The sequence below is a fragment of the Protomyctophum parallelum genome (genome assembly GCF_964188405.1).
Source record: "Protomyctophum parallelum genome assembly, chromosome: 3".
Lineage (NCBI taxonomy): Eukaryota > Metazoa > Chordata > Actinopteri > Myctophiformes > Myctophidae > Protomyctophum > Protomyctophum parallelum.
This window is the reverse complement of record NC_139698.1, coordinates 47,473,471-47,498,101: the sequence shown is the minus strand read 5'-3', so window position 1 is coordinate 47,498,101 and position 24,631 is coordinate 47,473,471. Positions and strand designations below refer to the sequence as shown.

The 24,631-nt window shown below is 41.8% G+C and overlaps 1 protein-coding gene across 4 annotated transcripts; it reads left to right on the top strand.

Moving 5' to 3' along the window:
* The first annotated feature begins 593 nt into the window (after window positions 1-593).
* On the top strand, window positions 594-24,477 carry tppp (tubulin polymerization promoting protein). Of its 4 annotated transcripts, none has more exons than XM_083760591.1 (5): window positions 594-678; window positions 12,588-12,668; window positions 15,456-15,785; window positions 20,552-20,705; window positions 22,052-24,477. In XM_083760591.1, exons 2-5 carry the CDS (start codon window positions 12,655-12,657, stop codon window positions 22,259-22,261), a joined length of 708 nt encoding a protein of 235 aa, XP_083616717.1. In that variant the 5' UTR covers window positions 594-678; window positions 12,588-12,654; the 3' UTR covers window positions 22,262-24,477. The 4 variants fall into 4 exon arrangements, with proteins under 4 accessions (XP_083616717.1, XP_083616716.1, XP_083616718.1 ...); XM_083760590.1 differs by lacking the exon at window positions 594-678 and adding an exon at window positions 10,831-10,961; XM_083760592.1 differs by lacking the exon at window positions 594-678 and adding an exon at window positions 10,863-10,937.
* Window positions 24,478-24,631: the final 154 nt, after the last annotated feature.

Genomic DNA, 24,631 nt, shown 5'->3' with positions numbered 1-24,631 from the left:
TGTTTGATTGGCACCAAGGCTGATAAATAATGATGTCATCAGTAGCCTACCACTGAGCTGATACAGACTGAGGCAGGGCACATTCATTGATAAAAAGAACATATAGGCTATAGCCTATATGCCTAGTGATGGTTGGAGGATACAGCAGGATAGGTGGGCACTAAGAGACATAACCTATGCACCTCTATGTAAAATTGGTTATTTTGTCCAAATAATTTGGTTTGGTAGCAATTTTAGAAATATTAGACTTTGTCTTGTGTTTAAGCAATCATGTATAGGCATATTCAAAAAATAATAGTAGCCTAATAGACAATTTAACACCGCGGTGCACTGCACTCCCTTCCTTGGTGCCCAGACCGCCCACGGTCCATCCTGTACCACCACTTAATTGGTGTGAGTGACACAGTCGTACGTCTAAGTATAACTCAGACTCAAGAGACTGCTATACAAAAAAACATGTAAACACCTCGTTGTTGAACAACAACAACGCTGCATGCCTGCCTGCATTCAGCCATCCAATCATAGAGCTGTTGAGCTGCAGCCCCCCCCCCCCCCCCCCCATCTCTCTCTCTCTCTAGGAGAGCAGCAGCCAGTGTCGCTCATCCTCCAATGCAATTATGCTTCTTCTGTGGAATTGACAACGAACTGCGCGAAGAACACAGCACATTACTTCACCAGGTAACGGATGACGGCATTTATATAGGCTATTGTGCGTTTTATTCCGTAAAATGTGGAGTTGCATTTATTTATTTTACCCTAAGAGAAATTTGGTCTGGTCGACGGTATTATTGGGATACACAACGTCAAAATATGAAATCTGTTTGTCAGCTCAGCTGATCGACCAACAATAATAAATAATTAAAATAATTGTCGATGATATAATATCATTATGACATGCCACCTCAATATTAAGGTCGCAGAATTAGGTATTAGCCTATATCATAAAGCGCATTCTGAGAGAGAGAGAGGCAGTGAGAGACTGCGTGTGTGTGTGTGTGTGTGTGTGTGTGTGTGTGCGCGCGCGCGTGTGTGTGTGGGGGGGGTCCTCTGTCCTCAGATGTTATGATTTGCCATAACAATGATCACGTGGTCTCTCGTTCCACACTGAGGAATTCTCGCATTTTCTAGTTTATGTAATCACGTCTCATGCTAGAAACATGCTCTTATAGCGTTTATTCACCGCTGTCAAGTGAAATAAACATTACATTTGTTGAGAAACTCTGGGTTTTAATAGGGTTGCCGCGGTTGAAAGTCGTCCAACCTGCACCTGTGTGAGCATAAATGGGAGCGCACTGATGTGTTCCAATTCCAATGAGAGTCAGTCTGCTCATGTCTTTGTTTGAACACTTCCAATATCACTTGTTTATCCTGTATCCTGTATATTGTATAAGTTCTCTCTCCTCATTGAAATGCAATAAATTGGAATGGTAACTATTATAAACTAAATTTAAATATTAACCCAAATGCATTTTCTATACTTAAGTGCTGGAGAGACAGGGAGACAGTTCCCATTTACATTACATTTTATAGGCATTTAGTTAGTTGGTGATCGCAGATTTTAGTGGAGGATATTAAGTCAATATTTCATGAGAATCGTTCACTTTATGGTACAAGCACCAAAATTGGCACACGAGTGCTTCGGAACCTACTCTCTCAGAAAAGTACGTTGTCCACTTGAAAAAACAAAATGGACACCATTTTTCAAGATGGCCGCCAAATGAAAAAGGCCTTTTGTGGCGGTTCTGGACAACCGTGGGTCCGACCGACTCGAGACCGGGCACTGCACTCCCTGTGGGTGTGTGGAACGTGTGTGTCGAATTTGAAGTCAGTGGGGCGAACGGTTCTCGAGTTATGTGGATTACAGACGTACACACACACACAGAATTTGTGCTATTAGCAGATCATTGGAGCGGTTGTTCGCTTGGTGATACAAGCGTGACATTTGCCGTGAACATTCCTTTGGTCAACTCTTTAACTTTTTAAACCGAGCCATCCAAAAATCCAATATGGCGGTGATATTTCAAGATGGCCACCAAAATTAGACTGGTTTTGCATTTCAGCATATATTTGGCTATACCTTTGTGATGTACTGTACCATACTACTGTATAATACTGTACGGCACTGTAGGGCATCATACTGTACCATACTGTACCATACTGTACTGTACAGTACAGTACAGTACAGTACAGTACAGTACAGTACAGTACAGTACAGTACCGTACCGTACCGTACCGTACAGTACAGTACAGTACCGTACCGTACCGTACTGTACCATACTGTACCGTACTGTACCTTACTGCATGGTACCATACTGTACCGTACTGTACTGTACCGTACTGTACTGTACTGTACGGCATCATACTGTACTGTACCATACTTTATGGTATCATACTGTACCATGCCGTACCGCACGTTACTGTACCGTACTGTACTTTACCATACTGTACTGTAACATACTATAGTGTTCTGTACAGTACTGTGTGTGTGTGTGTGTGTGTGTGCACGTGCAGGGAAAAGGGGAGGGGTCGGTTAATGTGGAAATTGTAATGTAATTTGCATCACAGTGAAATGTTGTGCAATAACAGTATGTCATACAAAAGCAATATTTGTACAGTAAATATGACATGGATGCAATGTAGTGCAGATGGATTTCTGTGGCATGCATCATTTTTTGTGAATAGAGAGATGTGTGCTAACGGAGTGATTTGGTAGGAGAAGTCGGACGGATAAACGGACATATTGCTTTGCATCCCCTATAGTAGTAGGATCTAGGATGAGCATCAAAACTATATATTTTAAATACTTTTCATTAGCACATGCTTGAATTTTACATTCCATAGGGCTGGACCACACATGGACCCCATTTGGTTTTGTTTTCTGCATCTTCCTCTGTGACCTGCCACCTTCATGTCATCTCTCACAGCATCCTTAAACCTCGTCTTTGGCCATCCTCTTACCTGGCAGCTACATCTTCAGCATCCTTCTCCCAATGTACCCTCATCCCTCCTTTTCACATGCCTAAACCATTTCAACCTCACCTCTCTTGCTTTATCCCCAAACCTTCTAACCTGGGCTGATCCTCTAATTCAGAATTTCTGATAATGTCCTTCCTTTTCACTCCTAATGAGAACCATAGCATCCTTAATTCTGCCACCTCCAGCTGTGCCTCCTTTTCATCAGTGCCACCGTTTCCAACTGTACGGCATGGCTGGTCTCACTACCATCGTATACATCTTCCCTCTCACTGGTAGCCTTCTGTCACAAATAACTCCTGACACATATGTCCCATATTCTCAATACATTTGCTTCTCTTGCTAGAACATTTCCATCTCTATACTCACCTTAACCTGTTACACTACTGTCTACTGTCTGGTCAATTGGTACAAATCATTTTCTCCCTCCCTCACCATCTCTCTTTGCACTTACTGTACATCTCATATAGCCCTGACCACTTCTTAGCCCACACCACCTGACATCACATCTCTCTCTTCTTACCCATCATCTAAAGAAAACCCCAATGGGCATTGCCCATTGACATATATTCAAGTCTGTGTGTGTGTGTCTGTACATCTGTAATCCACATAACCCGAGAACCGTTCGCCCCACCGACTTCAAATTCGACACACACGTTCCACACACCCACAGGGAGTGCAGTGCCCGGTCTCGAGTCGGTCGGACCCACGGTTGTCCAGAACCGCCACAAAAGGCCCTTTTCATTTGGCGGCCATCTTGAAAAATGGTGGCCATTTAGTTTTTTCAAGTGGACAACGTACTTTTCTGAGAGAGTAGGTTCTGAAGCACTTGTGTACCAAATTTGGTGCTTGTACCATAAAGTGAACGATCGTGTCATTAATATCCTCCACTATTTGCAGTTAGGCAGTGGCCAGTGCGGTGGACATTTTGGTGCCTTGCTTGAGGCTACTCTGTTTCAGGGATGAAACCCATGAACCTATATGGTCAACCTGCCACCACATTAACCTATGGCAGCCAGGGCCCCAGCCCAAATAAATCTGTTCCATAAATTCACAAATCACACAAGCCACATCAATCTTTGCTCTGTTCCATTGCAGTGGGGGTTAGGCCTAGTAAGCATCCACTAAAGGAAAGGTAACATGTTTTCCGAATGCATGTGTTGTCCTAGTCTTGTTTCTCTCCATATGTTGATTAGGTACGCATGACGAGAATATATGCTCATCGCCAGTTTGCCCCAGATTTTCTGCACACTGTTGCAGTGTACTGACTGGTCTAAAAGCCACTGGGTTCTGTCATAAACAATTAACCTCAATGGGTAAATTAGTCTAGCTTTGCCATTAGTTCATATTTAGGTCAGTTTGAAAAAGACCTAAAGGTTATGCTTATGGGTAAAATAAAACAATGAAATTAAATCTGCCCCCTTTGTTAAGATTGTTCTGTGATAAGAGAGAGATGGTGAGTGAGAAATACACTGTTTAACTGTTAATCTTCCCAGAACATTTAGTTAATACATTGTTTATTTTAAGGTTTTTTATTTTTGGCTTTATTGATAGGACAGAGATGGGGGAAAGACACGCGGCAAAGGCCACCGGGATCGGGAGTCGAACCCGCGGCATGCCGTCAGGCTGGCTCAGCAGCCTGGGTGCCCGGACGGTTGAGCTAACCGCCTGGGCCATAAATTGTTTATTTTAATTGCAAATAAACCGATATGTTGGTTAAAAGACATCTGAGGATAATAAAGTCCAGGACTCTAACAAACAAACAAACAAACATATTTTGTGTTAGATATTCAAACTTTCTCCAGTTTGTAGACCATTTAATTGCTGTGTCCATTGAGAAGCATCTATGTTATGTACACTACACATTTTAATTTCTCATCATTACAATGTTTGAAAAAGCTGTACCAGGAATCTCTTTAGAAATAGAAGCCATGGGTGGTATGGTAGCATCATGATCTTTCAAAAGCCTTCCTGTTAAGAATTTACTGTATGAAACTTGACCCGAAGAATAGCTGGCATTGCCATCTTTGTCATAATTAAAGGGGTATTGTGAGGACCCTCTGGTTGTCTTTTACACAGCTCATAATAACAAGCAGTGTAACATTGATGCTGAAGCACATTGCAACTGCACAACAATGCCTTGTATTTAATTCAGGAGAGGGCGAAGGTTGTACGTGTGTGCGTGCGTGCGTGCATGCGTGCGTACGTGCGTGCTTCTACTGGCAGTGACAGGGTAGTGAACTAGGGAGCCATGCATGCATCTTCGTGGTGATGTAATTCTCTGTGTGTCTGTGTAAGTGGTGACTGAGAGGTTGGGGACTGATGTCTCTGTGAAACGAAGGGACATGGCTGCAAGTCTGCAACAAAATACAAATTGGATGTGATCGAGAGGCTCAGTCTAGCTAGCTGAGTTAATGATGCAATGTTATGCAGAAGATGTTTGTTGAGGCCATTGTGATGGCAGCATTTGAAATGACCACCGTATCTAGTCACTTAGTTCAAGTTTCAAGATAATGTGTTGTTATAATTGTATAAAAACGGGCCACACGTGCAAACACGTGTCAATCTTAGCCAACCACGATGGAATATAAAAAAAATCACACAGATCCTCACATGACTATAAAGACCATGTGTACCAATTTGCGTGATATTTGGATAAAATATGAAGGACTAATATAAAAACGTTCACATAAGTCGGTGGTGCTATAAAAGGCGGATTTGAAAAATGCAGGGCAGTCGTTTTTCCTTGGGAGTGTGCATACAAACCGTTACGCAGATCACTGCAGTTATAGGTAAAGACAGGAACAGGAGTATAAATACACAAGGACTATTAGACACAGGTGAACTAACTGTCAATAATAAGGTACAGAATTGTGTAAAAAAAGGGTGTAAATCAAAACCTAATTAAAACTAATAAACAAAACAGTCAAATAAAACCCTGACTATAATTAAGAAACAAGGAACAAAATAAAACGCCATAGGGCTACAGAACAGACACGGATAGTGACAATGAATTGAAGTGTTAAACACTGCTGTAGTGCGGCTAGTGCACCATTCTGTATGTGTGTTATTTAGGTTTTTGGTATGACAATTCTCATGTCAGACTCCTAAACATTGTTTGTGCCAAGTATGGTGTGAATTGGGGTTAATTATTAACTCGGTCCCTAACCCTAACCGCACGCAGAAGTCACGCAGTCAGAGTGGCGGTGTGTCAGAATGCCACTCTGTTCCCGTGAATTGGAGCATTGGTGTGTCTGTGGACCCTTTTGTGACTATTTGCATGGCAAACCTCTGAACTGATGGTGTCTATCCTGGTCATAGATGCCACTGTCCGATTGATTTGACAGTACTGATGCAAAGAAATAATGAGTGCTAGGTGTTGAGGTGGAGTCTGAAGAGGTGAGCTGTCAGGGTCTGCATGCAGTCCTGACTGAGGAGGGTAGGAATCGTTCAATATCTTGGGAGTCAGGAGGGATAGGGGACTAGACTAGCTCTAGAGACAGACGTCTTGTGTTTGCTTGTCAAAGTGTTTACTAGAAAATCTAGTCTACTCTTGTCATCAGGCTGGCAAGGTGTATTTGATTAGATTAGGGTCAGTCATGAACAGTGGGGGTTGGTGTGTGTGTGTGTGTGTGTGTGTGTGTGTGTGTGTGTGTGTGTGTGTGTGTGTGTGTGTGTGTGTGTGTGTGTGTGTGTGTGCGCGCACGCGCACACGCGCGAGTGTACGTGCGTGCGTGTGTGCACGCATGTTTTGGTAATTGCTCTCTAGTCTTAATATGATTAGCTGATTGAGGCGTAGCATTTCAGGACGGTGATCTGGAGATAGAACGCAGATGGGATCTCAGCAGGATCAGTCACCATGATGGCATGGGTGAAGGCAGCGTGCAGGCTACTGTTCAACACTCTACTCACACAGAAACCTCTCAAATCACTCAGCTAACGACCGTGTCCTTTTGTGTATTTTATTGGAACTACCAAACTAATAGTATTGCGGTCTGCTTATTGTCTGCTGGCTGAGTCTATTCACTGGGGAATGCATGGAACGTTGTTCCAGCCATGGCAGCATCTTGTTGTTATAAATAGACTCAGTTCAAAATGGACCACTCATCTGTGCAGTGCATCGCCAGAAGGCAAGTGTAGACGCACGCTGTCATCCAGTCATAGATTCGTCTGTGGAGATCTGGCCTTAACCAAATATCTTTGCTTTTGTGTAAGGGTGGGGGTAGGTCGGCAAATGTAACAGCCACTGTGTCATTCACCTGGTGTAATGTCTCAGTCTGCTTCGCTGATGGCACACCAATGTTCCTGAGTTAGGAGGCCTGTGGCTGCACTCACACATATCAGACACCTGTCTTGTGTCTGTCTTGTTTGTGTCTTGTCCGTGTTTAATGGCTGCATTCACTCAGGGAAGAAATCTGTGTTGTCTCAAGTGCGAGAAAAGAAAAAGTCATCAGTGTTATAGGCATAAATGTCCACTGGGAATGATGCGAGGGACTTGTGGATCACTGTCCTCCTCTCCCTCCTATATAGCATCAGGGTGTTGATCTATATAGGCAGTGGTGGAAAGTAACCAAATACATTTACTCAAGTACTGTACTTAAGTACAATTTTGAGGTACTTTTCACTTATTCACTTGGGTTGGCTCCCATAGTCAGTCCCAGTTCTGGGTTAAAGGTATATTCAGCGATTTCACTTACTTCAAATATCACTTTTTTGTTTTGTTGTGATAATCCTCCCTACTATAGAGTGTGCTATTTCTCCCAGGCCCCAGTTGAACCGTAGGTTTAGTTTTTGGCTAGGTGGCCCAGCCTTCATCCAATCAGGATAGAGAGGGGCCTTCCGCCAATCATGATCGAGCGGGGGCGGGCCATGGTGTGTGTGCTGTTGGCCTGTCGTGTGTCACCCCACCAGTGGTGTGCCCATCTTGTTACCGGGGCGGACCGGGGGGTTTTCAAAATCACCCAAATCACTGAATGCTCCTTTAAACTTACGCACGCACTCACGCACAGTCGCACACACACACACACACACACACACACACACACACACACACACACACACACACACACACACACACACACACACACACACACACACACACACACACACACACACACACTCACACACACTATGTATTATTAATCTAATGTCATGTTATGTTGGATCTGTCGTAATGAGCAGTGGATTGTTGTACCTTCTTTGTTTTTAAGTAGTTCACAGGAAACATGATAACAAGAGAAAGAAAAGTCCTGGTCAAATGACTTCACTTTTGTGCCCGGGGCGGGGGTGGGTCGGAAAATGGACACGGGAGAGACAGCCACTGTGGTTCACCTGCCGTAATGTCACAGTGTGCAGCTCTCCTGATGGTGTGAGTGTCACAGTGGTATTGGCCACAAACCAGAGAAACAAGCTTTTACTAAAACAGGCAACCCCAGGACTGTCTCTTGAGACAGCTGCAGGACAGGAACATTGGTTCTCAAACTGGTCCATGTCAAGGACCCCGGAATTGATATATATTTGTATATATATATATATATATATAAAAAAAAAATATATATATATATATATATTTTTTTTTAAAGCAAGTCACTAGACAGAATTAGAAGTAATTAAAAACACCACAAGACAACTGGACAACAACAAACTGTAATAGAGCTTACACTACATCAATCCACTACTCCCAGTCCCCACCACACAGATTGAATATTCCTTCTCTTTAGTAATCTTGAACATAATATGTTGGAGCAGTCCTGTTGTTCTGGAGTCCTCTTGTTCTGAGGACTGGAGTCCGGCTCTTGATTGTACAGACTATAATTTGGAAGGTGAAAAGGTCCCTTTGTTTCACACTCATTTTTGGCTGCTCTCCACGAGACAAACGATCACACACAGTGACAGAGAGGAGTACTTTATTGTAAGAGCGGGAGAGACTCAGAGTAACAGGTCTATAAATAAATGTGTAGGTTATTAGGAACGTGTCTTCATGTGTGGACAACACACGCAAACAAGCTATTACTTAAAAATAGTACATCTGTCAATAGTAACAAAGTAAACTCTCTCTCTTTCTCTGTGTGTGTGTGTGTGTGTGTGTGTGTCTGTGTGTGTGTGTCTGTGTGTCTGTCTGTGTGTGTGTGTGTGTGTACACATATACCCTATTACCCTCAGTAGTTCTAACATAGCTAAACGTGTACAGGACGTTTTTAACTTGCACAATGAGGCGGTTCCATAAAAGAGTGAGTGGGTTTCATGTGAAATCATTTCTAGTGCAAGTTGAGACATGATTGGCAGACTGACGCTGGTGCTCCTGGCATCCTCTGGCCCTCACTGCACACCTGCAGCACACCTGGGCCCCTGCAGTCTGGTGCCCACTTTTATCCAAAACATTGACCCATACAGGCCCCATCTAACTGCTTTCTGTCTGTTTCATTTTCTGACCCCAAAACCATTACAGCTGCTGTAATAAGAATGTGTTTCTTCATGTCATGTCAATAGGCAAAACTAAATCAGTTTGTAATGGAACCTAACGGAAAACCATGACACTAGTATTTATCTAACGAGTAGCATCATAATTCTGTATATGGCCTCACTTTACGTATGTCTAACAACCTCAACACACCAATCTTGTCAGATGTCAGGTGAGCTGTCAATTTCTCACCTTTGTGTTCAGACATTAAAGCATTAGTGACCCTCACAGTATTCCATATAAGACACCAGTTGTATCCGATAGATTGCCAATTTGAGTGTAACAACAGTATAGACAGGTGTAGAATGATTTAACGTTGGTCTTCAACACAATCAATCATAATCAAGTACTGAAATTAATAGGAAATACAACTGCAAATTGCTCTTATTTCACAATGATCTCATAACATTGTTGAAACCTGTGAATGATTAATTATTTAACAATAAAATTAATTATTCATTTCAGCTGCTTCTGCTTGAGGATTTTACCCTGTTGAAGATAAATAATAAAATAATTGGTATTATTTGATGTTGATGATAAGTATGTTGGTAGCTAGCTGGTAGCAATAGTTTACTGCTCGTTAAATAGTCATAATCCTCAGCTATAGTAGAAGCTTATATAGTTCAGTAGGCCTATTTTCCAGATTTGTATTGATTTATATTTTTTATTGATTATTCGACTTAATCTTTCAGTGTAAAATGTGTAAAACTTTATCATATTCTTACTGTTTATTTGTCACCTTTCCTCTGCATTCAACCATTCAACTAAACTAAACTGAAGAAAATATATATTTTTTTCTATTTAAAGTTTTAAATAGGTTCTCTTTTTATCAGTAAAACAACGATTTGTGACGTCCACGTCTATATTTATAAACAATCTGCTGCAAAAACACAGATTGGAGCTTTTTATCAATCTCACTCTCACTCTGTCTCATTTGTCTTGGCCTGAGCCCTCGATGACATATGACTACATAATTAACAGTGATACTCTGCGATGTCACCGTGTATGTGTGTGTGTGTGTGTGTGTGTGTGTGTGTGTGTGTGTGTTTGTTTGAAGAGATGGACACGGGTCAGGGACACACAGAGAAAGCGCTCGCACAGCTGACACAATGGACACCCAGTGTCCATAGTCATATGAATAATGAATGCCATTATTCATAGAGATTAATAATCTCTTCTGTGCTGTTCCTCTATGAACATTGACATGTACAATGTCATGGCCTCGTACACAGTCACCAGTCCTGGGGCCTTTTGTTGTCTTTCAGGTGTCACATTTGTCTCAGAAACAAAACCTTACACCCCCATGTAGGCGTAGTGCGTGCGCGTGTGTGTTTGCTCGCAAAAGTGTGTATGTGTGTGAGAGGGGAGCAGTGAGTGCAGTACAGTATATTGGGTCATTTGAAAGTAACTGAGGCTCAGATGAAACTGCTTGGTGGAGCGGGGTGGTGTTTAGCCCACGGAATGCTTTGCCATGGCAACGCGGCAGGTCGTTCGAGGATGTTGAGTTAAGTATGGGAACAACTGAAAGGTAGGCGGAATATTATTCCGTAGTTACTGTATACTGCTGGAGGTGTATAGACTCTGGTGTCTTTTTACGATGGTGCTCGCTCAGATTACTGGCACCCGCTAGCAGTTTTCACTCAATTGTGTTTATGTTTTGTTGCTTTATTTTCCAACTATCTCTACCTCAATGTCTGTCTGTCTGGGGTCACTGCCTTGCTGGAAGATACTCTTCAACAGAGACCAAATAAGATCGACCCCAACTGAATATCTCCTTTGTTTACATCAGTGGTTCTCAAACATTTTAATTTCACGGATCCCCATTTACTCTCAGAGTTACAGACCTGTCCCTGTGTCCCCCCCCCCCCCCCCCCCCCCCAAGGAAGCCTGAGGGTCTCTGGACCCCACTTTGAGAACCCACTTTGTTTGGGTTATGATTTTAGAGTTCATGCTAAAATGGCTTATTTGAATTGCAATGACCTCATGGCAGATGTTACAATAGTTGCCACACATGTGGAAGCAAGACGTGGATTTGAAAGGATGTTGGTCTGTCTGTGGAGATACAAATTAGGGAGATGATGTCTTTAAAGAGGAATCCATTGTCCACTGAATGAATCATCTGAACAGAGAGAGAGAGAGAGAGATGGAGAGAGAGAGAGAGAGAGGGGGAATCACAGCTTTAAAAAAACAAACCCTTAACAGGACAGTGAGCAGCACTATGCACATCCCCTCTACAAAGGTTGGAGCAGTTGCATGGATGTTATTACTCGATAAACAATGTAAGGGTAAGGGTGGCTGTAGTGAAGTACACTCTTATAGCAACCAGCGAGGAGAATCTTTTGTTTCCTTGTTCCATTTGGAGATAAGGTTTTATTTGGTACATAAAGGATTATTGGAGTGGACTGTGTCTTGAGTAAGTATTGATAGCGGTATCATTTGGCTTGAGTGCTGTCTCATTAACATGCTGGCGTTAATGGGTGAGAGTCGCAAAATTATCTCGCCCCTCCTGGATCTAAGTGTAGTGTTTTTGTGCATTGTCAGGTAGGCTACAGGTAAAAGTTATTAATCTAATGTTTTGTAATGGAACGTGTTGTTAATCTATTGTCATGTGTTATGTGAGATCCGCCGTAAATATTTTAATTTTTTTATTGGAGATGACTAAGGTGAGGGGATAATGAGCAGTGGATTGATTGATTGATTGAAAATGTTATTCACAGTTTGTAGAATGGGATGGGTAAATTTCAAACGAAAGCACAAATCAATACAAAAACTGCTACGAGGATAAAACCAGAAAAAGCACTAAGACTTGTTTACGTCAGGGTCCTCCATTTTCAATTCATCAGAACATTTAAACACGTACAAATATACACATCTATGAAAAAAAAGGAAATCATCGTATATACAGTTAAAGAAAGTAAAAAAGAAAATAATATGGGGGGGGGGGGGGGGGAATTATAGGATTATTGTACTGTCTTTGTTTTGAAGTAGTTCAATATGGACACTCTTTCCAATCATGTTCGTTGTCGGGGGGAAACTTGTCTGTCTGTCTGTCTGTCTGTCCGTCCGTCTCTCTCTCTATCTCTCTCTCTCATTCTTGCCAAATGATAAACACACTCACCATGTTTTTCTTATTATTTTGTTCTTATTTTCACAGCACAAGGAGAAAACATAAAACAGTCAATTCAACTTGCATAGACGGAGAAACCCAGTCTGGTACCAGCATGGCAGAACACAAGTAAGTACTGTGTGAACAGGAAACTATACTAAACGTAATGTAACTGTGTGCGCTTGTGCGCGCACGTGTGTGTGTGTGTGTGTGTGTACATACAGTATATGTATATGTGTGCATATGTATACAGTTTACATACTGCTGTATGTGGGGAGGTATGTGTATGTTTCATGTGTGTAGACATGCTTAATGTTTGTGTCCACACGTGCCCTCATACACATCTATAAGCGGATTTGTGTGTGTGTGTGTGTGTGTGCAGAGACAACTCAGGTCTATTTCACTACGTAGGCTATACCACTTAAAAACTCCATATAGTTGAGCGGAGTACCTCAGGGCTCCATATAGTGTCTAGGGATGTCCCAATCAGGTTTTATTACTCCCGATCCGATTCCAGTCATTTGATTATGAGTATCTGCTGATACCGATTTTCCCCGATCGGATATTTATATTCTTATAGAACACGTTTATGCCATATCACAAACGATATCCGAAATCACAGACAGTATCCAGTCTAATATCATGATATGGATATAATATTGATAATGGGGTTGTCCCTATCACGTTTTCTTTTTGGCTCATTTGAAAATGACGTGAGCGGCCCTTATTTCCGATCACGTGATCGGATCTGGACAAGCCTAAGGACACTAGCCTTTCTGTTTTCTGTTATTGCGGGGAAAGCTTTCGCAGAGACTTTCTGCACGATGGGGCGTCTGTCTGAAACACAGACAGCAAAGCGCCTGCGCCTCAGTGTGACAACTGTCTGAACGTGCCCTCAGCACCGAGTTACCTGAGAGAGAGGAGAGTCACAGCCAAGTCAACAAGCTGTGTCTTGACCCACAGGCAACATTCACTGCTTCCTTCTGTATAAATCTGACTCTGCGAGTGTACAAATCGTTGCTGTCATCGTCAAAATCTTGTCCAATGTCCATATTTCAACGTATATGTTTTTTTTTTTTTAGGGATGTAGCTCTGGTCCATAGTCTTACTCATAGACCAGAGCTACATCCCTACCTGCTTTCTCTGCACCATTTAAGGCCGTTTCCAAATGTTAAAATGTAAAAGACCAATATTATTATGAAGAAAACAAGATGGTAAGACAGCTAAAACAAATAGAATAAAGTTTACCTTCAGAAAAAGCGTTGTTTATGGCTTCTGAATGTACGTCTTTTTTTATTTTTTATATATATGTTTATTGGTAATAGGTTTCAACAATTTAGTACAGTTTGAACATACCATATTTATTTTTTCTCCCTCACCCCATCCCTCCCCCCAGTTATCGTCATCATTAAAACAATATAAAAAATAACATTAATAATTTAGTACAGACATACAAAAACAAACATACATACAGACATATGATATAAACAGTAGGATACAAAAATAATAATTTAAGCACAGAAAACAAAAACAATATAAATAACAAAAAATAAAATAAAACAAAATAAATACAATTATGAGTTGGGTTATTCGAGTTCAAGAAGTTATGTTGGAAAAGATTGTGTTCGGAACGTTGTCATATATCACCCTCTATACACAGTTCTATCATTATGAGAAAGCAAAAAACACACATAGTATTGATTCAATTAGTCTGTCGGAAGTACTCTCAGATTCTCAAAGTAGGTAATAAATGGTTGCCAGCTAGAAAAGAACCTTTCTGTTGAACCTCTAATTGTAAACTTTATTGTTTCCAATTTAAAAAATCTTTTAACATGTAATGTATATGGAGTGATGTCACGTCAACACCACTAGGTCTGGAAAGGGAGCGGGGAATGGCTGTGAGATAGGCCTATTCAAGCCGCAAGTGGAGCCTGTGGCACCACTGTTGCCTTGTCGGTGGAAGTGTCTGGTGCTGGAATCTGGTGCAACGCACAGGTCCTGGTTGTGCTCCTGGTGAGAGCAGGAGAGGACCTGGTGAGACGTAGGAAGTGCCCGGCCAGGAGTCAACCCACAGTGCCTAGTCCCTCCACGCGCCGGATGGCACGCCCAGTACCGGCAGAGTATTTCTGGAGCAGCGGATTGTATGTCCCTGTTTTTTCCCTAAGGGACTGATCGAGGGTAGCTACGTAAGTAGCCCCGGCTGGGTCACCCGAGTGAGGGTATGATGTTGGAAGACCCGAAACCCAGAGGACCTTGGGCTACATCACTGAGGATACGTCCCAGTTGCATCCTAGCGATGTTTTTTTTAGTACAGTGGTTGCCTGTCTATTTTAGTATTGACTTTAAATGATTCAAGGCTCCTAGGCTCCTTTTTAGTTATTAACACCTTTGTTCAGCTGGTTGTAGACGAGGGATGACACCTCCACTCTGGTCTGGAACAACCTGCTTGAGGAACACAACATATTGTCACCCTTGCCAGTGCTTCTTTCCACCTGACAGTGAGGAGGTTCACTGGGAGCGCATAAACACATGTGGAGTATCACAATATCCCTCCCAGTTGAACAGTGACCCAACTGATGCAACTAACCAGATTTTCTTGTGTTTTATAAATACATATTGTCTTGTGTTTTATCAATAAAGTAAACGAAACAAAATAGTTGAATCACACTTTCCCTACTAGAAGGTCCACCTACTGGTGTGCACAGTTGAGCTGCCTGGTAGCACCCTCTGGTCAAACCATTTGTGGATATAGGTGACTGACTGACTGACAGACAGACAGAGAGACGGACGGACGGACGGACAGACTGACTGACTGACTGACTGACTGACTACGATAGTTTAAAACTGCGTGTCTCAACCAAAACACTGACCAGATGTCCATCCTGTTCCTGCTGTAATACTTTTGTCTTTTCTCAGGGAGAACAACGAGGAGTTCAAGGTCCAGACGGCCAAGCATCCCAGCAGCACGGCTCCCTTACGGCCGCCCAGCGAGCACTCCAAGGACCGTGCGTCCAAGAGGCTGTCGCTGGACTCCAACGGGACCAGCGAGGGAGGAGGGGCAAAAACCCCAGTGGAGATAACCGTTTTGGAGGAGTCATTCCGGCGCTTCGCTATCCACGGTGACACGCGCGCCACAGGCAAGGACCTGCACGGAAAGAACTGGTCCAAGCTCTGTAAGGACTGTGGAGTCATTGACGGCAAGAACGTCACCCTCACCGATGTGGATATTGTCTTCTCCAAAGTCAAGTAAGTAATGTGCACTGACCGCTGGCGTGGGCATTTTCATGGATATATCACGATTGTTTATGTTAAAATTGAATCGCAGTTCAGAATCAATTTTTTATTCATTCATTCATTCATGTCAGAAAGACAGACTGACTTTATGTCATTACATCGTTACCACAGCAGCCAACGATGATAATGCAGATCGACCACATCTGAATACACAAATCTGTCAGTCCTATAGATCAGATTTGAGAACAATTATTTAATACAGAAGGATGGTCTTCCTGCTTTCTTTGTCACACCTCCAACGGTGCCATGGCGGACTATGCATGGCAGGGGCGTCCTCTTCCCTGAGCCAAGCCTAAGCCTGACCGCATACCAGAAAGGTACGTTTTGCTGCAGGGTCATCAGCTGGGGACCACCATTCATGGATGTTTCGCCCCTTATCCAGCAGAACATCTCCTGGTGGCGGGGCAGTGAACAGGGACGTCTCCCTGCAGCGCAACTTATTTTGATCCCCCCCAAGACTTGTCTCGTCGTCTCAGCCAGAGCCAGTAGCTTGCTTTCTCTGCTTCTTCTGACAGTTCTTTGGTGGCCTTACTTAGCCTGGCTCCCCGTAGACCCACGTCCTTGAGCAGGCGTGACGTGGAGCTACCAACAAAGCCTCTAGCTCCCACCTCCACCGGGTACGTCCTGGCACTCCATCCACTTTCCCTGCAACCAGGTCTGCATATTTTGCCATCTTTCTTTCATAAGCAGCTTCCATTCCCTCCTCCCATGGCACTGTCAGTTCAATCAGCAGTACTGACTTCACTGCTGCAGACCACAGCACCACATCTGGTCTTAAGGTGGTGGTGCAGATTTCCGGGGGGAAATGGAGCTGTCTACCCAGATCCACTTCCATCTTCCACTCCACCCCTGGTGTTAACATCATAGTAAGCAAGTTTCTATAGCGTGAGGAGGTTTGATGTAGAAGTACACCTCCTGGACATGACACTAGTATGTCGCAGAGACTTACCCCCAATCCTACCCTTGATGCTGAGTGCCAAGCAGGGAGGCATTGGGTCCCATTTTTACAGTCTTTGGTATGACCCGGCCAGGGATCGAACCCCGACCTCCCACTCCCACAGAATGGACAGGGGGAGGGGGGACATGTTTCTATAAGCTGTTTGACTCCAGGCGTCGTCGGAGTGAGCGTGCATGCGTGTACATCATCTGCGTGCCATGAAGGCTTCCACGCAAGAGATCAAGAAAGATCTGCACTTTATTTTTTAATCAGAGCCGGAGTTCCGATCGCCAACACATAAAGAATTAAACAGCTTTATGAGCGCTGTATAACGGCAACACGGCTCAATAAATCCCCATTTATTCTGGGTGGAAGGAAAGAAGTGCCTGCCGTATAGTGTTCTGCCAGGCAGCATAAACCACGGATGTGAATGAAAGAAATGCGCCGAAGACTAATTAATTCGGCTCCCGTGCTGTGGCTGAGGTTTCATCATTCACCAAGCAGATTATCAAGCAGTTGGCAGCCATCGCTACATGTGCTGCAGGCACTAAGAAAACTAGTTCAGGTCCATTTGTATGCCATTATGCTGTACAGTGTACACACTCTAGTCTACAGCATATTTTGCATAAAAATGGATGTGAACTAGTAGAACTGTAGAGTGGTTATTGTCACATACACACACACAGTACAGCTGGAAGCAGCAGTAGGGAATTCTTCATTTCTATCCACAACTGTGTGGATAGAAATCCAATACAAATAAAATAAGAAAATGTTAAATAGCAGTATTAATAAAAAAGCAAAGTAGCCAGATAGCAAAGAATGCTGAGCAGTCTCTCTCTCTCTCTCTCTCTCTCACACACACAGAGAGAGAGAGAGAGAGAGAGAGAGAGAGAGAGAGAGAGAACTAGCAACAATGCTGTACAGACATACCAGTAATATAATATATAGCCTACTGTACTGTAACAGGCCTGTATATAATATGCAAACTACCATTTCCTCCCCGGGTGGGTGGGACTAACAATGATTGAGTTGGATTATAAAAGGAAAAATTTAATGGAATTTAATTTGATACAAAGGACTACATTTTAGGGTCTGACATGTTTACTTTAGGCTTGAGAATAGCTTCTCTGTATAGCCTTCAAACCATTGTTTTTTCTTCTAGAACGATGCTGATTTATTGTCTGCCTGTCATAATAATGGGGGAGTCTAGGGATTGGATGTGGTCGTGCTCGAACAGTGTTTCCCAAACAGTGGGTTGGGAAACATTTTTGGGTCACTGGCCCAATTTTATGGAACATGAATAAATATCCCTTTTTTTGTTTCCTTTCCTTTTTTTTCTCCTCTCATTTTGGTAAGATTTTCAAACAATATTTTCATTTAAGAAAATGTATGTAATAAATCAATATAATTCCATAAAATAAATATAATAATTGGAAAAAAAAATAACTTTCGAAAATCTACAAGTTCACAGGGCTCGTAGATCGGCTAGTGGTTTGGGTTCAGGGAGACATCGAATTTCTCTTTTCGGTCTCGAGTTGGGATTGTCCCGGCTTCAAGCTGGGTGTCCTGACTCCTGTGTCCCAAAAAATATATATCTCAAACACTAAAATGTCTTTTAACATTCACTACCAAAAAGACACTTGTTCTGAGTGCTCACATAGATGCTTATCATGTTCTGTTCTGCCGAAAGGTGCAGTCACTAAAATAATTGTCCCCCATCCTGATGAAAACACCAGGTGAAAATATATAGGCCTATAATTTGTGTTCTTTTGCGGATGATTAAGGGTTTTTAATAATATGGTCACCCTTTGCAGGTCGTCATCGGACAGCAATCTGGGAACCCATTAGATAGGAAAAGAATGAAAGTAACGTGCCGACTTGGAAGTCCAGTTTCTCATCTGACATTAGACAGCATGGAACAGATTCAGAGGAGCGGAGCTCTCAAGTGTTCAACACTGACCGATCGTCCAAACAAATCTGCACACCGACGGGAGTCAAATTAATAATAAACCCAAACAGACCTGTTTACTGTAGCTTGTTGCTATGACAGCCAGTTGCCTGGGGAAACTGGCCGGTGTTTAGGTGATTTATCACCACGGCGATGGGGCTGTTTATGTTTGTGTTACCATGCACTTCTAACATGGAAGTCGTGCGGGCCGCGGGCCAGCTAAACAACTCTGAGAGTGTGGACTCTCAGCGGAGGGAATGTACAGTGTTATGGTATTGTTGGCAGTGACAACAAGAAATACTGTAAACTCTAGGATATAATACACCATGCAGGAAGGTTCTGTGTGGAGACAGAATCACTCTACAGTAGCGCCACTCCACTTGTCACCAAAACTGGGTTGAGGGACGGGTGACATGCTCTCAAAGCGACTTGGACAGACCAGTAACAACTTCTCTCAGGAGTCTTCAATGGGTTTTTTTCAGGCCAAAGACCCCTTAGCTGAGAGATGTGAAGCAGGGACCTGCACTGCATATTGTATATAAAATTGTGTTGCAGATGAAATGTTTTCGTAGATTTCATAGATAGCTTCGTGGACTTGCTGCACATTAGTGTTTGGAAAGAAATCTTGACCTTTGCCTTCTGTACTCGGTGTGCTACTTTCCGCCTCTACACCACTGTTTCCCAAACACTGGGCCTGGACACATCTTTATGGGTTTTATGGATTCCCCAAAAAAGCTAAACTTTTCATGAATTAAAAACTAAATTAAGTGATTCCCCCCCCCCCCCCCCCCGATCTACAAACTCACTGAGCATGTAGATTGGCTATTTTGGCGACGCTTGAGTTCAAGTGGTTAATATCAAGAAAGAAAGTTCCTACCACAAATATTTGGCAGTCCCCCCATGTAGTAACTCTGAGGACCCCTAGGGGGTCCTCAGAGTTCTCTACTACACTACATTTCAGATTATTTATACATTTTAAATCTTGTGAAATGGGACATTCTGCTTAATAAGTACTTTCTACTTTTGGTACTCTAAGTACATTTTGATACCAATACTTTTGTACTTTTACTCAAGTAAACTTTGAATTCCACTTTTACTTGCAGTATTGATACTTTTAATGTCAGTACTTTTTCCACCACTGGCTGAGAGACACGTGAGGAGACGAGATCCAAACAGTGAAAGTTTCCCTGCTGTTTATGTCCGAGAAGGACAGCGTCTCTGCGCTGGGTCCTTAAACCTGTCATGTTAAAGTGATCCCACATGTCTAGTCTGTTTGGTCCCCTTGCAAGCACTCACTCAACCTCTAATTAGAGGTCATAAAATATGCCCAGTTAAGGACTGAGGCCAGATTCTACAAAATAAAGTGATTCTTAAACTATTTCATGTCAAGGACGCCAGAAATTATATGTAATTGGCCGCTGACTCCCATCTGAAAATATGTTGTTCCAGGGACCCCCCCAGAAGCAAAGATATGAGTTAAGAACGTTCACTGTGAATTAATATATATTCAAAGATTTGTGCCACAAAAGCACACGTTTAGAATAGACTGGACTGTATTCATCTCAGGAGCATTACAGCAGCTTTAGAATCTAAAACTATGTAATAATAGTTAATAATTAAAAAGGCACTCCTGAGGTAAGAAAAGAACCGATTGTACAATTAAGTTAAGCGTGTAAAAATAATTGCACAAAGGCTCAATCAAAATGTCACAGTTGTTTACACGTCAAGGTACAGACTGACGTTCTCCACAAGGGGTTCTTTACTTTGGAGTTCACAAACCGTACAGTGACAAATGTTGCTCCACGTCCATGGTTTCCTTTCGTCCCGCTTCAGGAAGAAAACATGTCGTACCATCACCTATGATGAGTTCAAGACTGCTCTGGGGGAGCTGGCCAGGAAGAAGTATAAAGACAAGACGGGAGAAGAGGCTGAGGCAGAGGTCTTCAAACTGATTGAGGGGAAGGCACCGATCATAGCAGGAGTCACAGTAAGATCCACTAGAATACATATCAGGAGTCACAGTAAGATCCACTAGAATACATATCAGGAGTCACAGTAAGATCCACTAGAATACATATCAGGAGTCACATTAAGACTCACTAGAATACATATCAGGAGTCACAGTAAGACTCACTAGAATACATACCAGGAGTCACAGTAAGATTCACTAGAATACATATCAGGAGTCACAGTAAGACTCACTAGAATACATATCAGGAGTCACAGTAAGATCCACTAGAATACATATCAGGAGTCACAGTAAGATTCACTAGAATACATATCAGGAGTCACAGTAAGATTCACTAGAATACATATCAGGAGTCACAGTAAGACTCACTAGAATACATATCAGGAGTCACAGTAAGACTCACTAGAATACATATCAGGAGTCACAGTAAGACTCACTAGAATACATATCAGGAGTCACAGTAAGACTCACTAGAATACATACCAGGAGTCACAGTAAGATTCACTAGAATACATATCAGGAGTCACAGTAAGATTCACTAGAATACATATCAGGAGTCACAGTAAGACTCACTAGAATACATATCAGGAGTCACAGTAAGACTCACTAGAATACATATCAGGAGTCACAGTAAGACTCACTAGAATACATATCAGGAGTCACAGTAAGACTCACTAGAATACATACCAGGAGTCACAGTAAGATTCACTAGAATACATATCAGGAGTCACAGTAAGATTCACTAGAATACATATCGGGAGTCACAGTAAGACTCAAGAAGTGTAATCCATTACTGTAGTACACATGTAGTGTCATGAATCATAATTATAAGAAGAATCAGAATGATAAAACTAAGAAGCAGAATCGCTTTGAAATACTTCAGTTATTAAGACATAAGACATTTTAATAAGTATCTTTATAGGATGTTACTACTTTTGGGATACACCAATAATCCACTTCAAAGTCATACAGCAAAATCAAACCTTTATTTCATAGAGCTGAAAGTACATGCCTGCCTGAGTCAGTTGCCAAACTTGCCAACAACAAATTGTGTACAGGCTTCATGCAATACAGTATATTTCACAAATTCTGCCCATACTGTGGCCATTGCGTCAGTGCAAGTATACACTATCTTTTGTAAGATATTGTCACTAATTTGGTTAGAAATCATTCAGAAATCATTCAATCAGGCAGTATTGCTTTATTTTCAAAATGTATAGTTTTCTTCATTTCCTGAAAAATGTACAAAACATTTTGGAGTTGGGTGGTTTCTTTCTTCCCGACAGCATTGATTCCATTGTTCATATTGTCATATCAGCAACAGTCGATAGATAGAATAAACTCCAACGTGTCACCCCTCACAGCGAGCCGTGGCCTCCCCGACGGTCTCCCGCCTCACGGACACCACCAAGTTCACGGGCTGCCACAAGGAGCGCTTCGACAACAGCGGCCGAGGAAAGGGCAAGGCGGGGCGTGTTGACATCGCAGACACGTCCGGCTACGTCTCGGGATACAAGCACGCCGGGTCGTACGAGAAAAAAGTCACCAAGCCCACCCTACCCAAACCGATGTGAGGTCACTGGTCAGAGACAAACATTTAGATGATTTTCTATTTACAAAAGAAAGAAAAAGTACTCGAAAGCACAAAAAGGATAGGATTTTGTGTGTTTTTTTTAATCTACCCGCCTGTTCTTTTCCTGCCTGCCATGTTTTGAGTTCCTCTCTTAGTGACGAAAGTGTGAGAACTGGAAAACTGTTTACATCTTATTTTTACTAAATCATCATCAGCTGGTACATTCCTATCTGAAAGCAAGTTACTGCCAACACAACTGAAACAAGCTAAATCAGAGAAGTGGGCTATGCTATGAGTATTGAAGCTTTGCTGTTATGACAGGGCCTAGCCTGTTTAGTGTTTATGAAGCACAATGACCATGCCAAGAAAAACAAACGACAGGGAGAAATGGGTTGATGAATGAAACCTTGCACTTTTCCATTCTATTTCCCATTACTGAGTTGAAGAAATGCATTTTTAATTCAAGATTTGTTGTTTTTATATTGTACTACTAGCCCAGCATAATGACAGACATAATCAATGTTTATTTCTTGCTAAACCCGAGATTGCTTTCCACATAACTCTGTTTGTTCTCCGTCAATGACATCAGTTGTCGAGTCTTAATGTAACGTGCTGTTAATTTTCTTGACTTAATGCGGTTAGTTTGTCACTTTTTCAGATCATACGTTGTTTTTGGCCAAAATCATTAATAGATTTGAGAATTTGTGTCCAGTTGTTTTAGAATTCTTAGAGATTATAGACACCCATGTAGTCATTATAATTGTCCAAATTAACATTTGTCTTAATGTCTCTTTTGAAACATTGTTAAATTCTTTAAATGCCTATTGTAAGTCATACTGTATCCATCTTTGAACTGGGCCTCCTTGTAACAGTACAACATATTGAACATTTCATTTATTTCATTCATATCTCAATGTATCTGTTCTACTTTGACCCTTCCATCTGGTTTTTCCCAATGTACCATACTGATTTTAAAAGAAAACAATATTTATAATTAACGGAAGCCTTTACTACAGGAGACAAACATGAACTGGGTTGTTTTAAGATTGTATTTTTAACATTTTACTTGTGTTACCATGTCAGATTTATATATAGTTCTAATATATTTGTGGTAAGATTGTGTATATTTCTAAAAACAAAAATCCATATGGCTTAATTTAAGACACTGGCTTCATGCAGTAAATGTTTTGTTTCTTCCCCTGTACTGTGTGCATGCTCCCATGGTATAGTGCATTTGATTCTGAAGCATATATAGACTATTATTGTGTCACAGTTGAACTGCTATGCCAGTTGTGAGACTCTTGAATATGCAAAATTGTCTTTAACTTCCTGAATATGTCAAGTTGAGAAATTGTGGATTAATGGAGTTAGCATTGAGATCATTAGATGGTAATAGTGGATGTTGAACATTATTGAACAGATCTTTACTACAACACAATGTCAAACATACAGGATGCAAAACAAAACTAGCCTCATATACTTGCAGTGGTGCAAGATAAATACATTTGGAAATTATATTTTCACATGGAAATCTTAAGAAAACTACTAAAACTATTTTAGCTACCATGTGATGCTCTTTTATAAGTCTATGACTACATTTTAGGGGATTTATTTTTTTTTTTTTTTTTTTTTAGGGGATTTCTTTTAGTTGAATACTGCATAGTTCTATAACCACAAAGGAGTCTGAATTTAACCAGTTAAATCACTCTATATTTACTAGTTGACAGGAGTCGCGAGTGGGCTCTGTCCATGGCACGCTCTATACCAAATCTCTTATAACATATTTTTTTGGCAAATGTTCAAAATAGGGATGCTAAGGTCGGCATGATTACAAGGCATCATTACAAGGACACTGTGAGAGAAAGGTCCAATTTGGTTAGGAGAAGTACACTTCTATAAGTCTATTTTTCAAACATAGTGACATACTGTTCCTTCATACACTCTAGCCTGTGAGCTTATGAAGAATCATGCATGGACGCCAAACCAGCAGCAGTCAGTGTACTAGCTTTGGCCTGCTTTAGTATTTCATTATTATTATGGTCTGTGTCGTGTTCTTAATGCCAAATACTGTGCACCTTCTCATGTGGTGGAACAATATTGTCATTTTTTTAAATAAATAGTTTCTTATGTATTACTATACCCCGGTGCATGCCATGTGGCTTTGTTCTTTAGACAACGTGTTCATTTAGTGCATTATTGAAAAGAAATAAAATAAATTCCCAGATATTACTGAAACTCGAGCCCAGAACCTCTGCTTCGGGAAAATGTGTGAATTGCTCATTTTGATATTATGCATTACCCAATTGCTCACGCTGCCATGCACACACGTGCACACTGCCACGCACGCACGCACGCACGCACACAAAACATC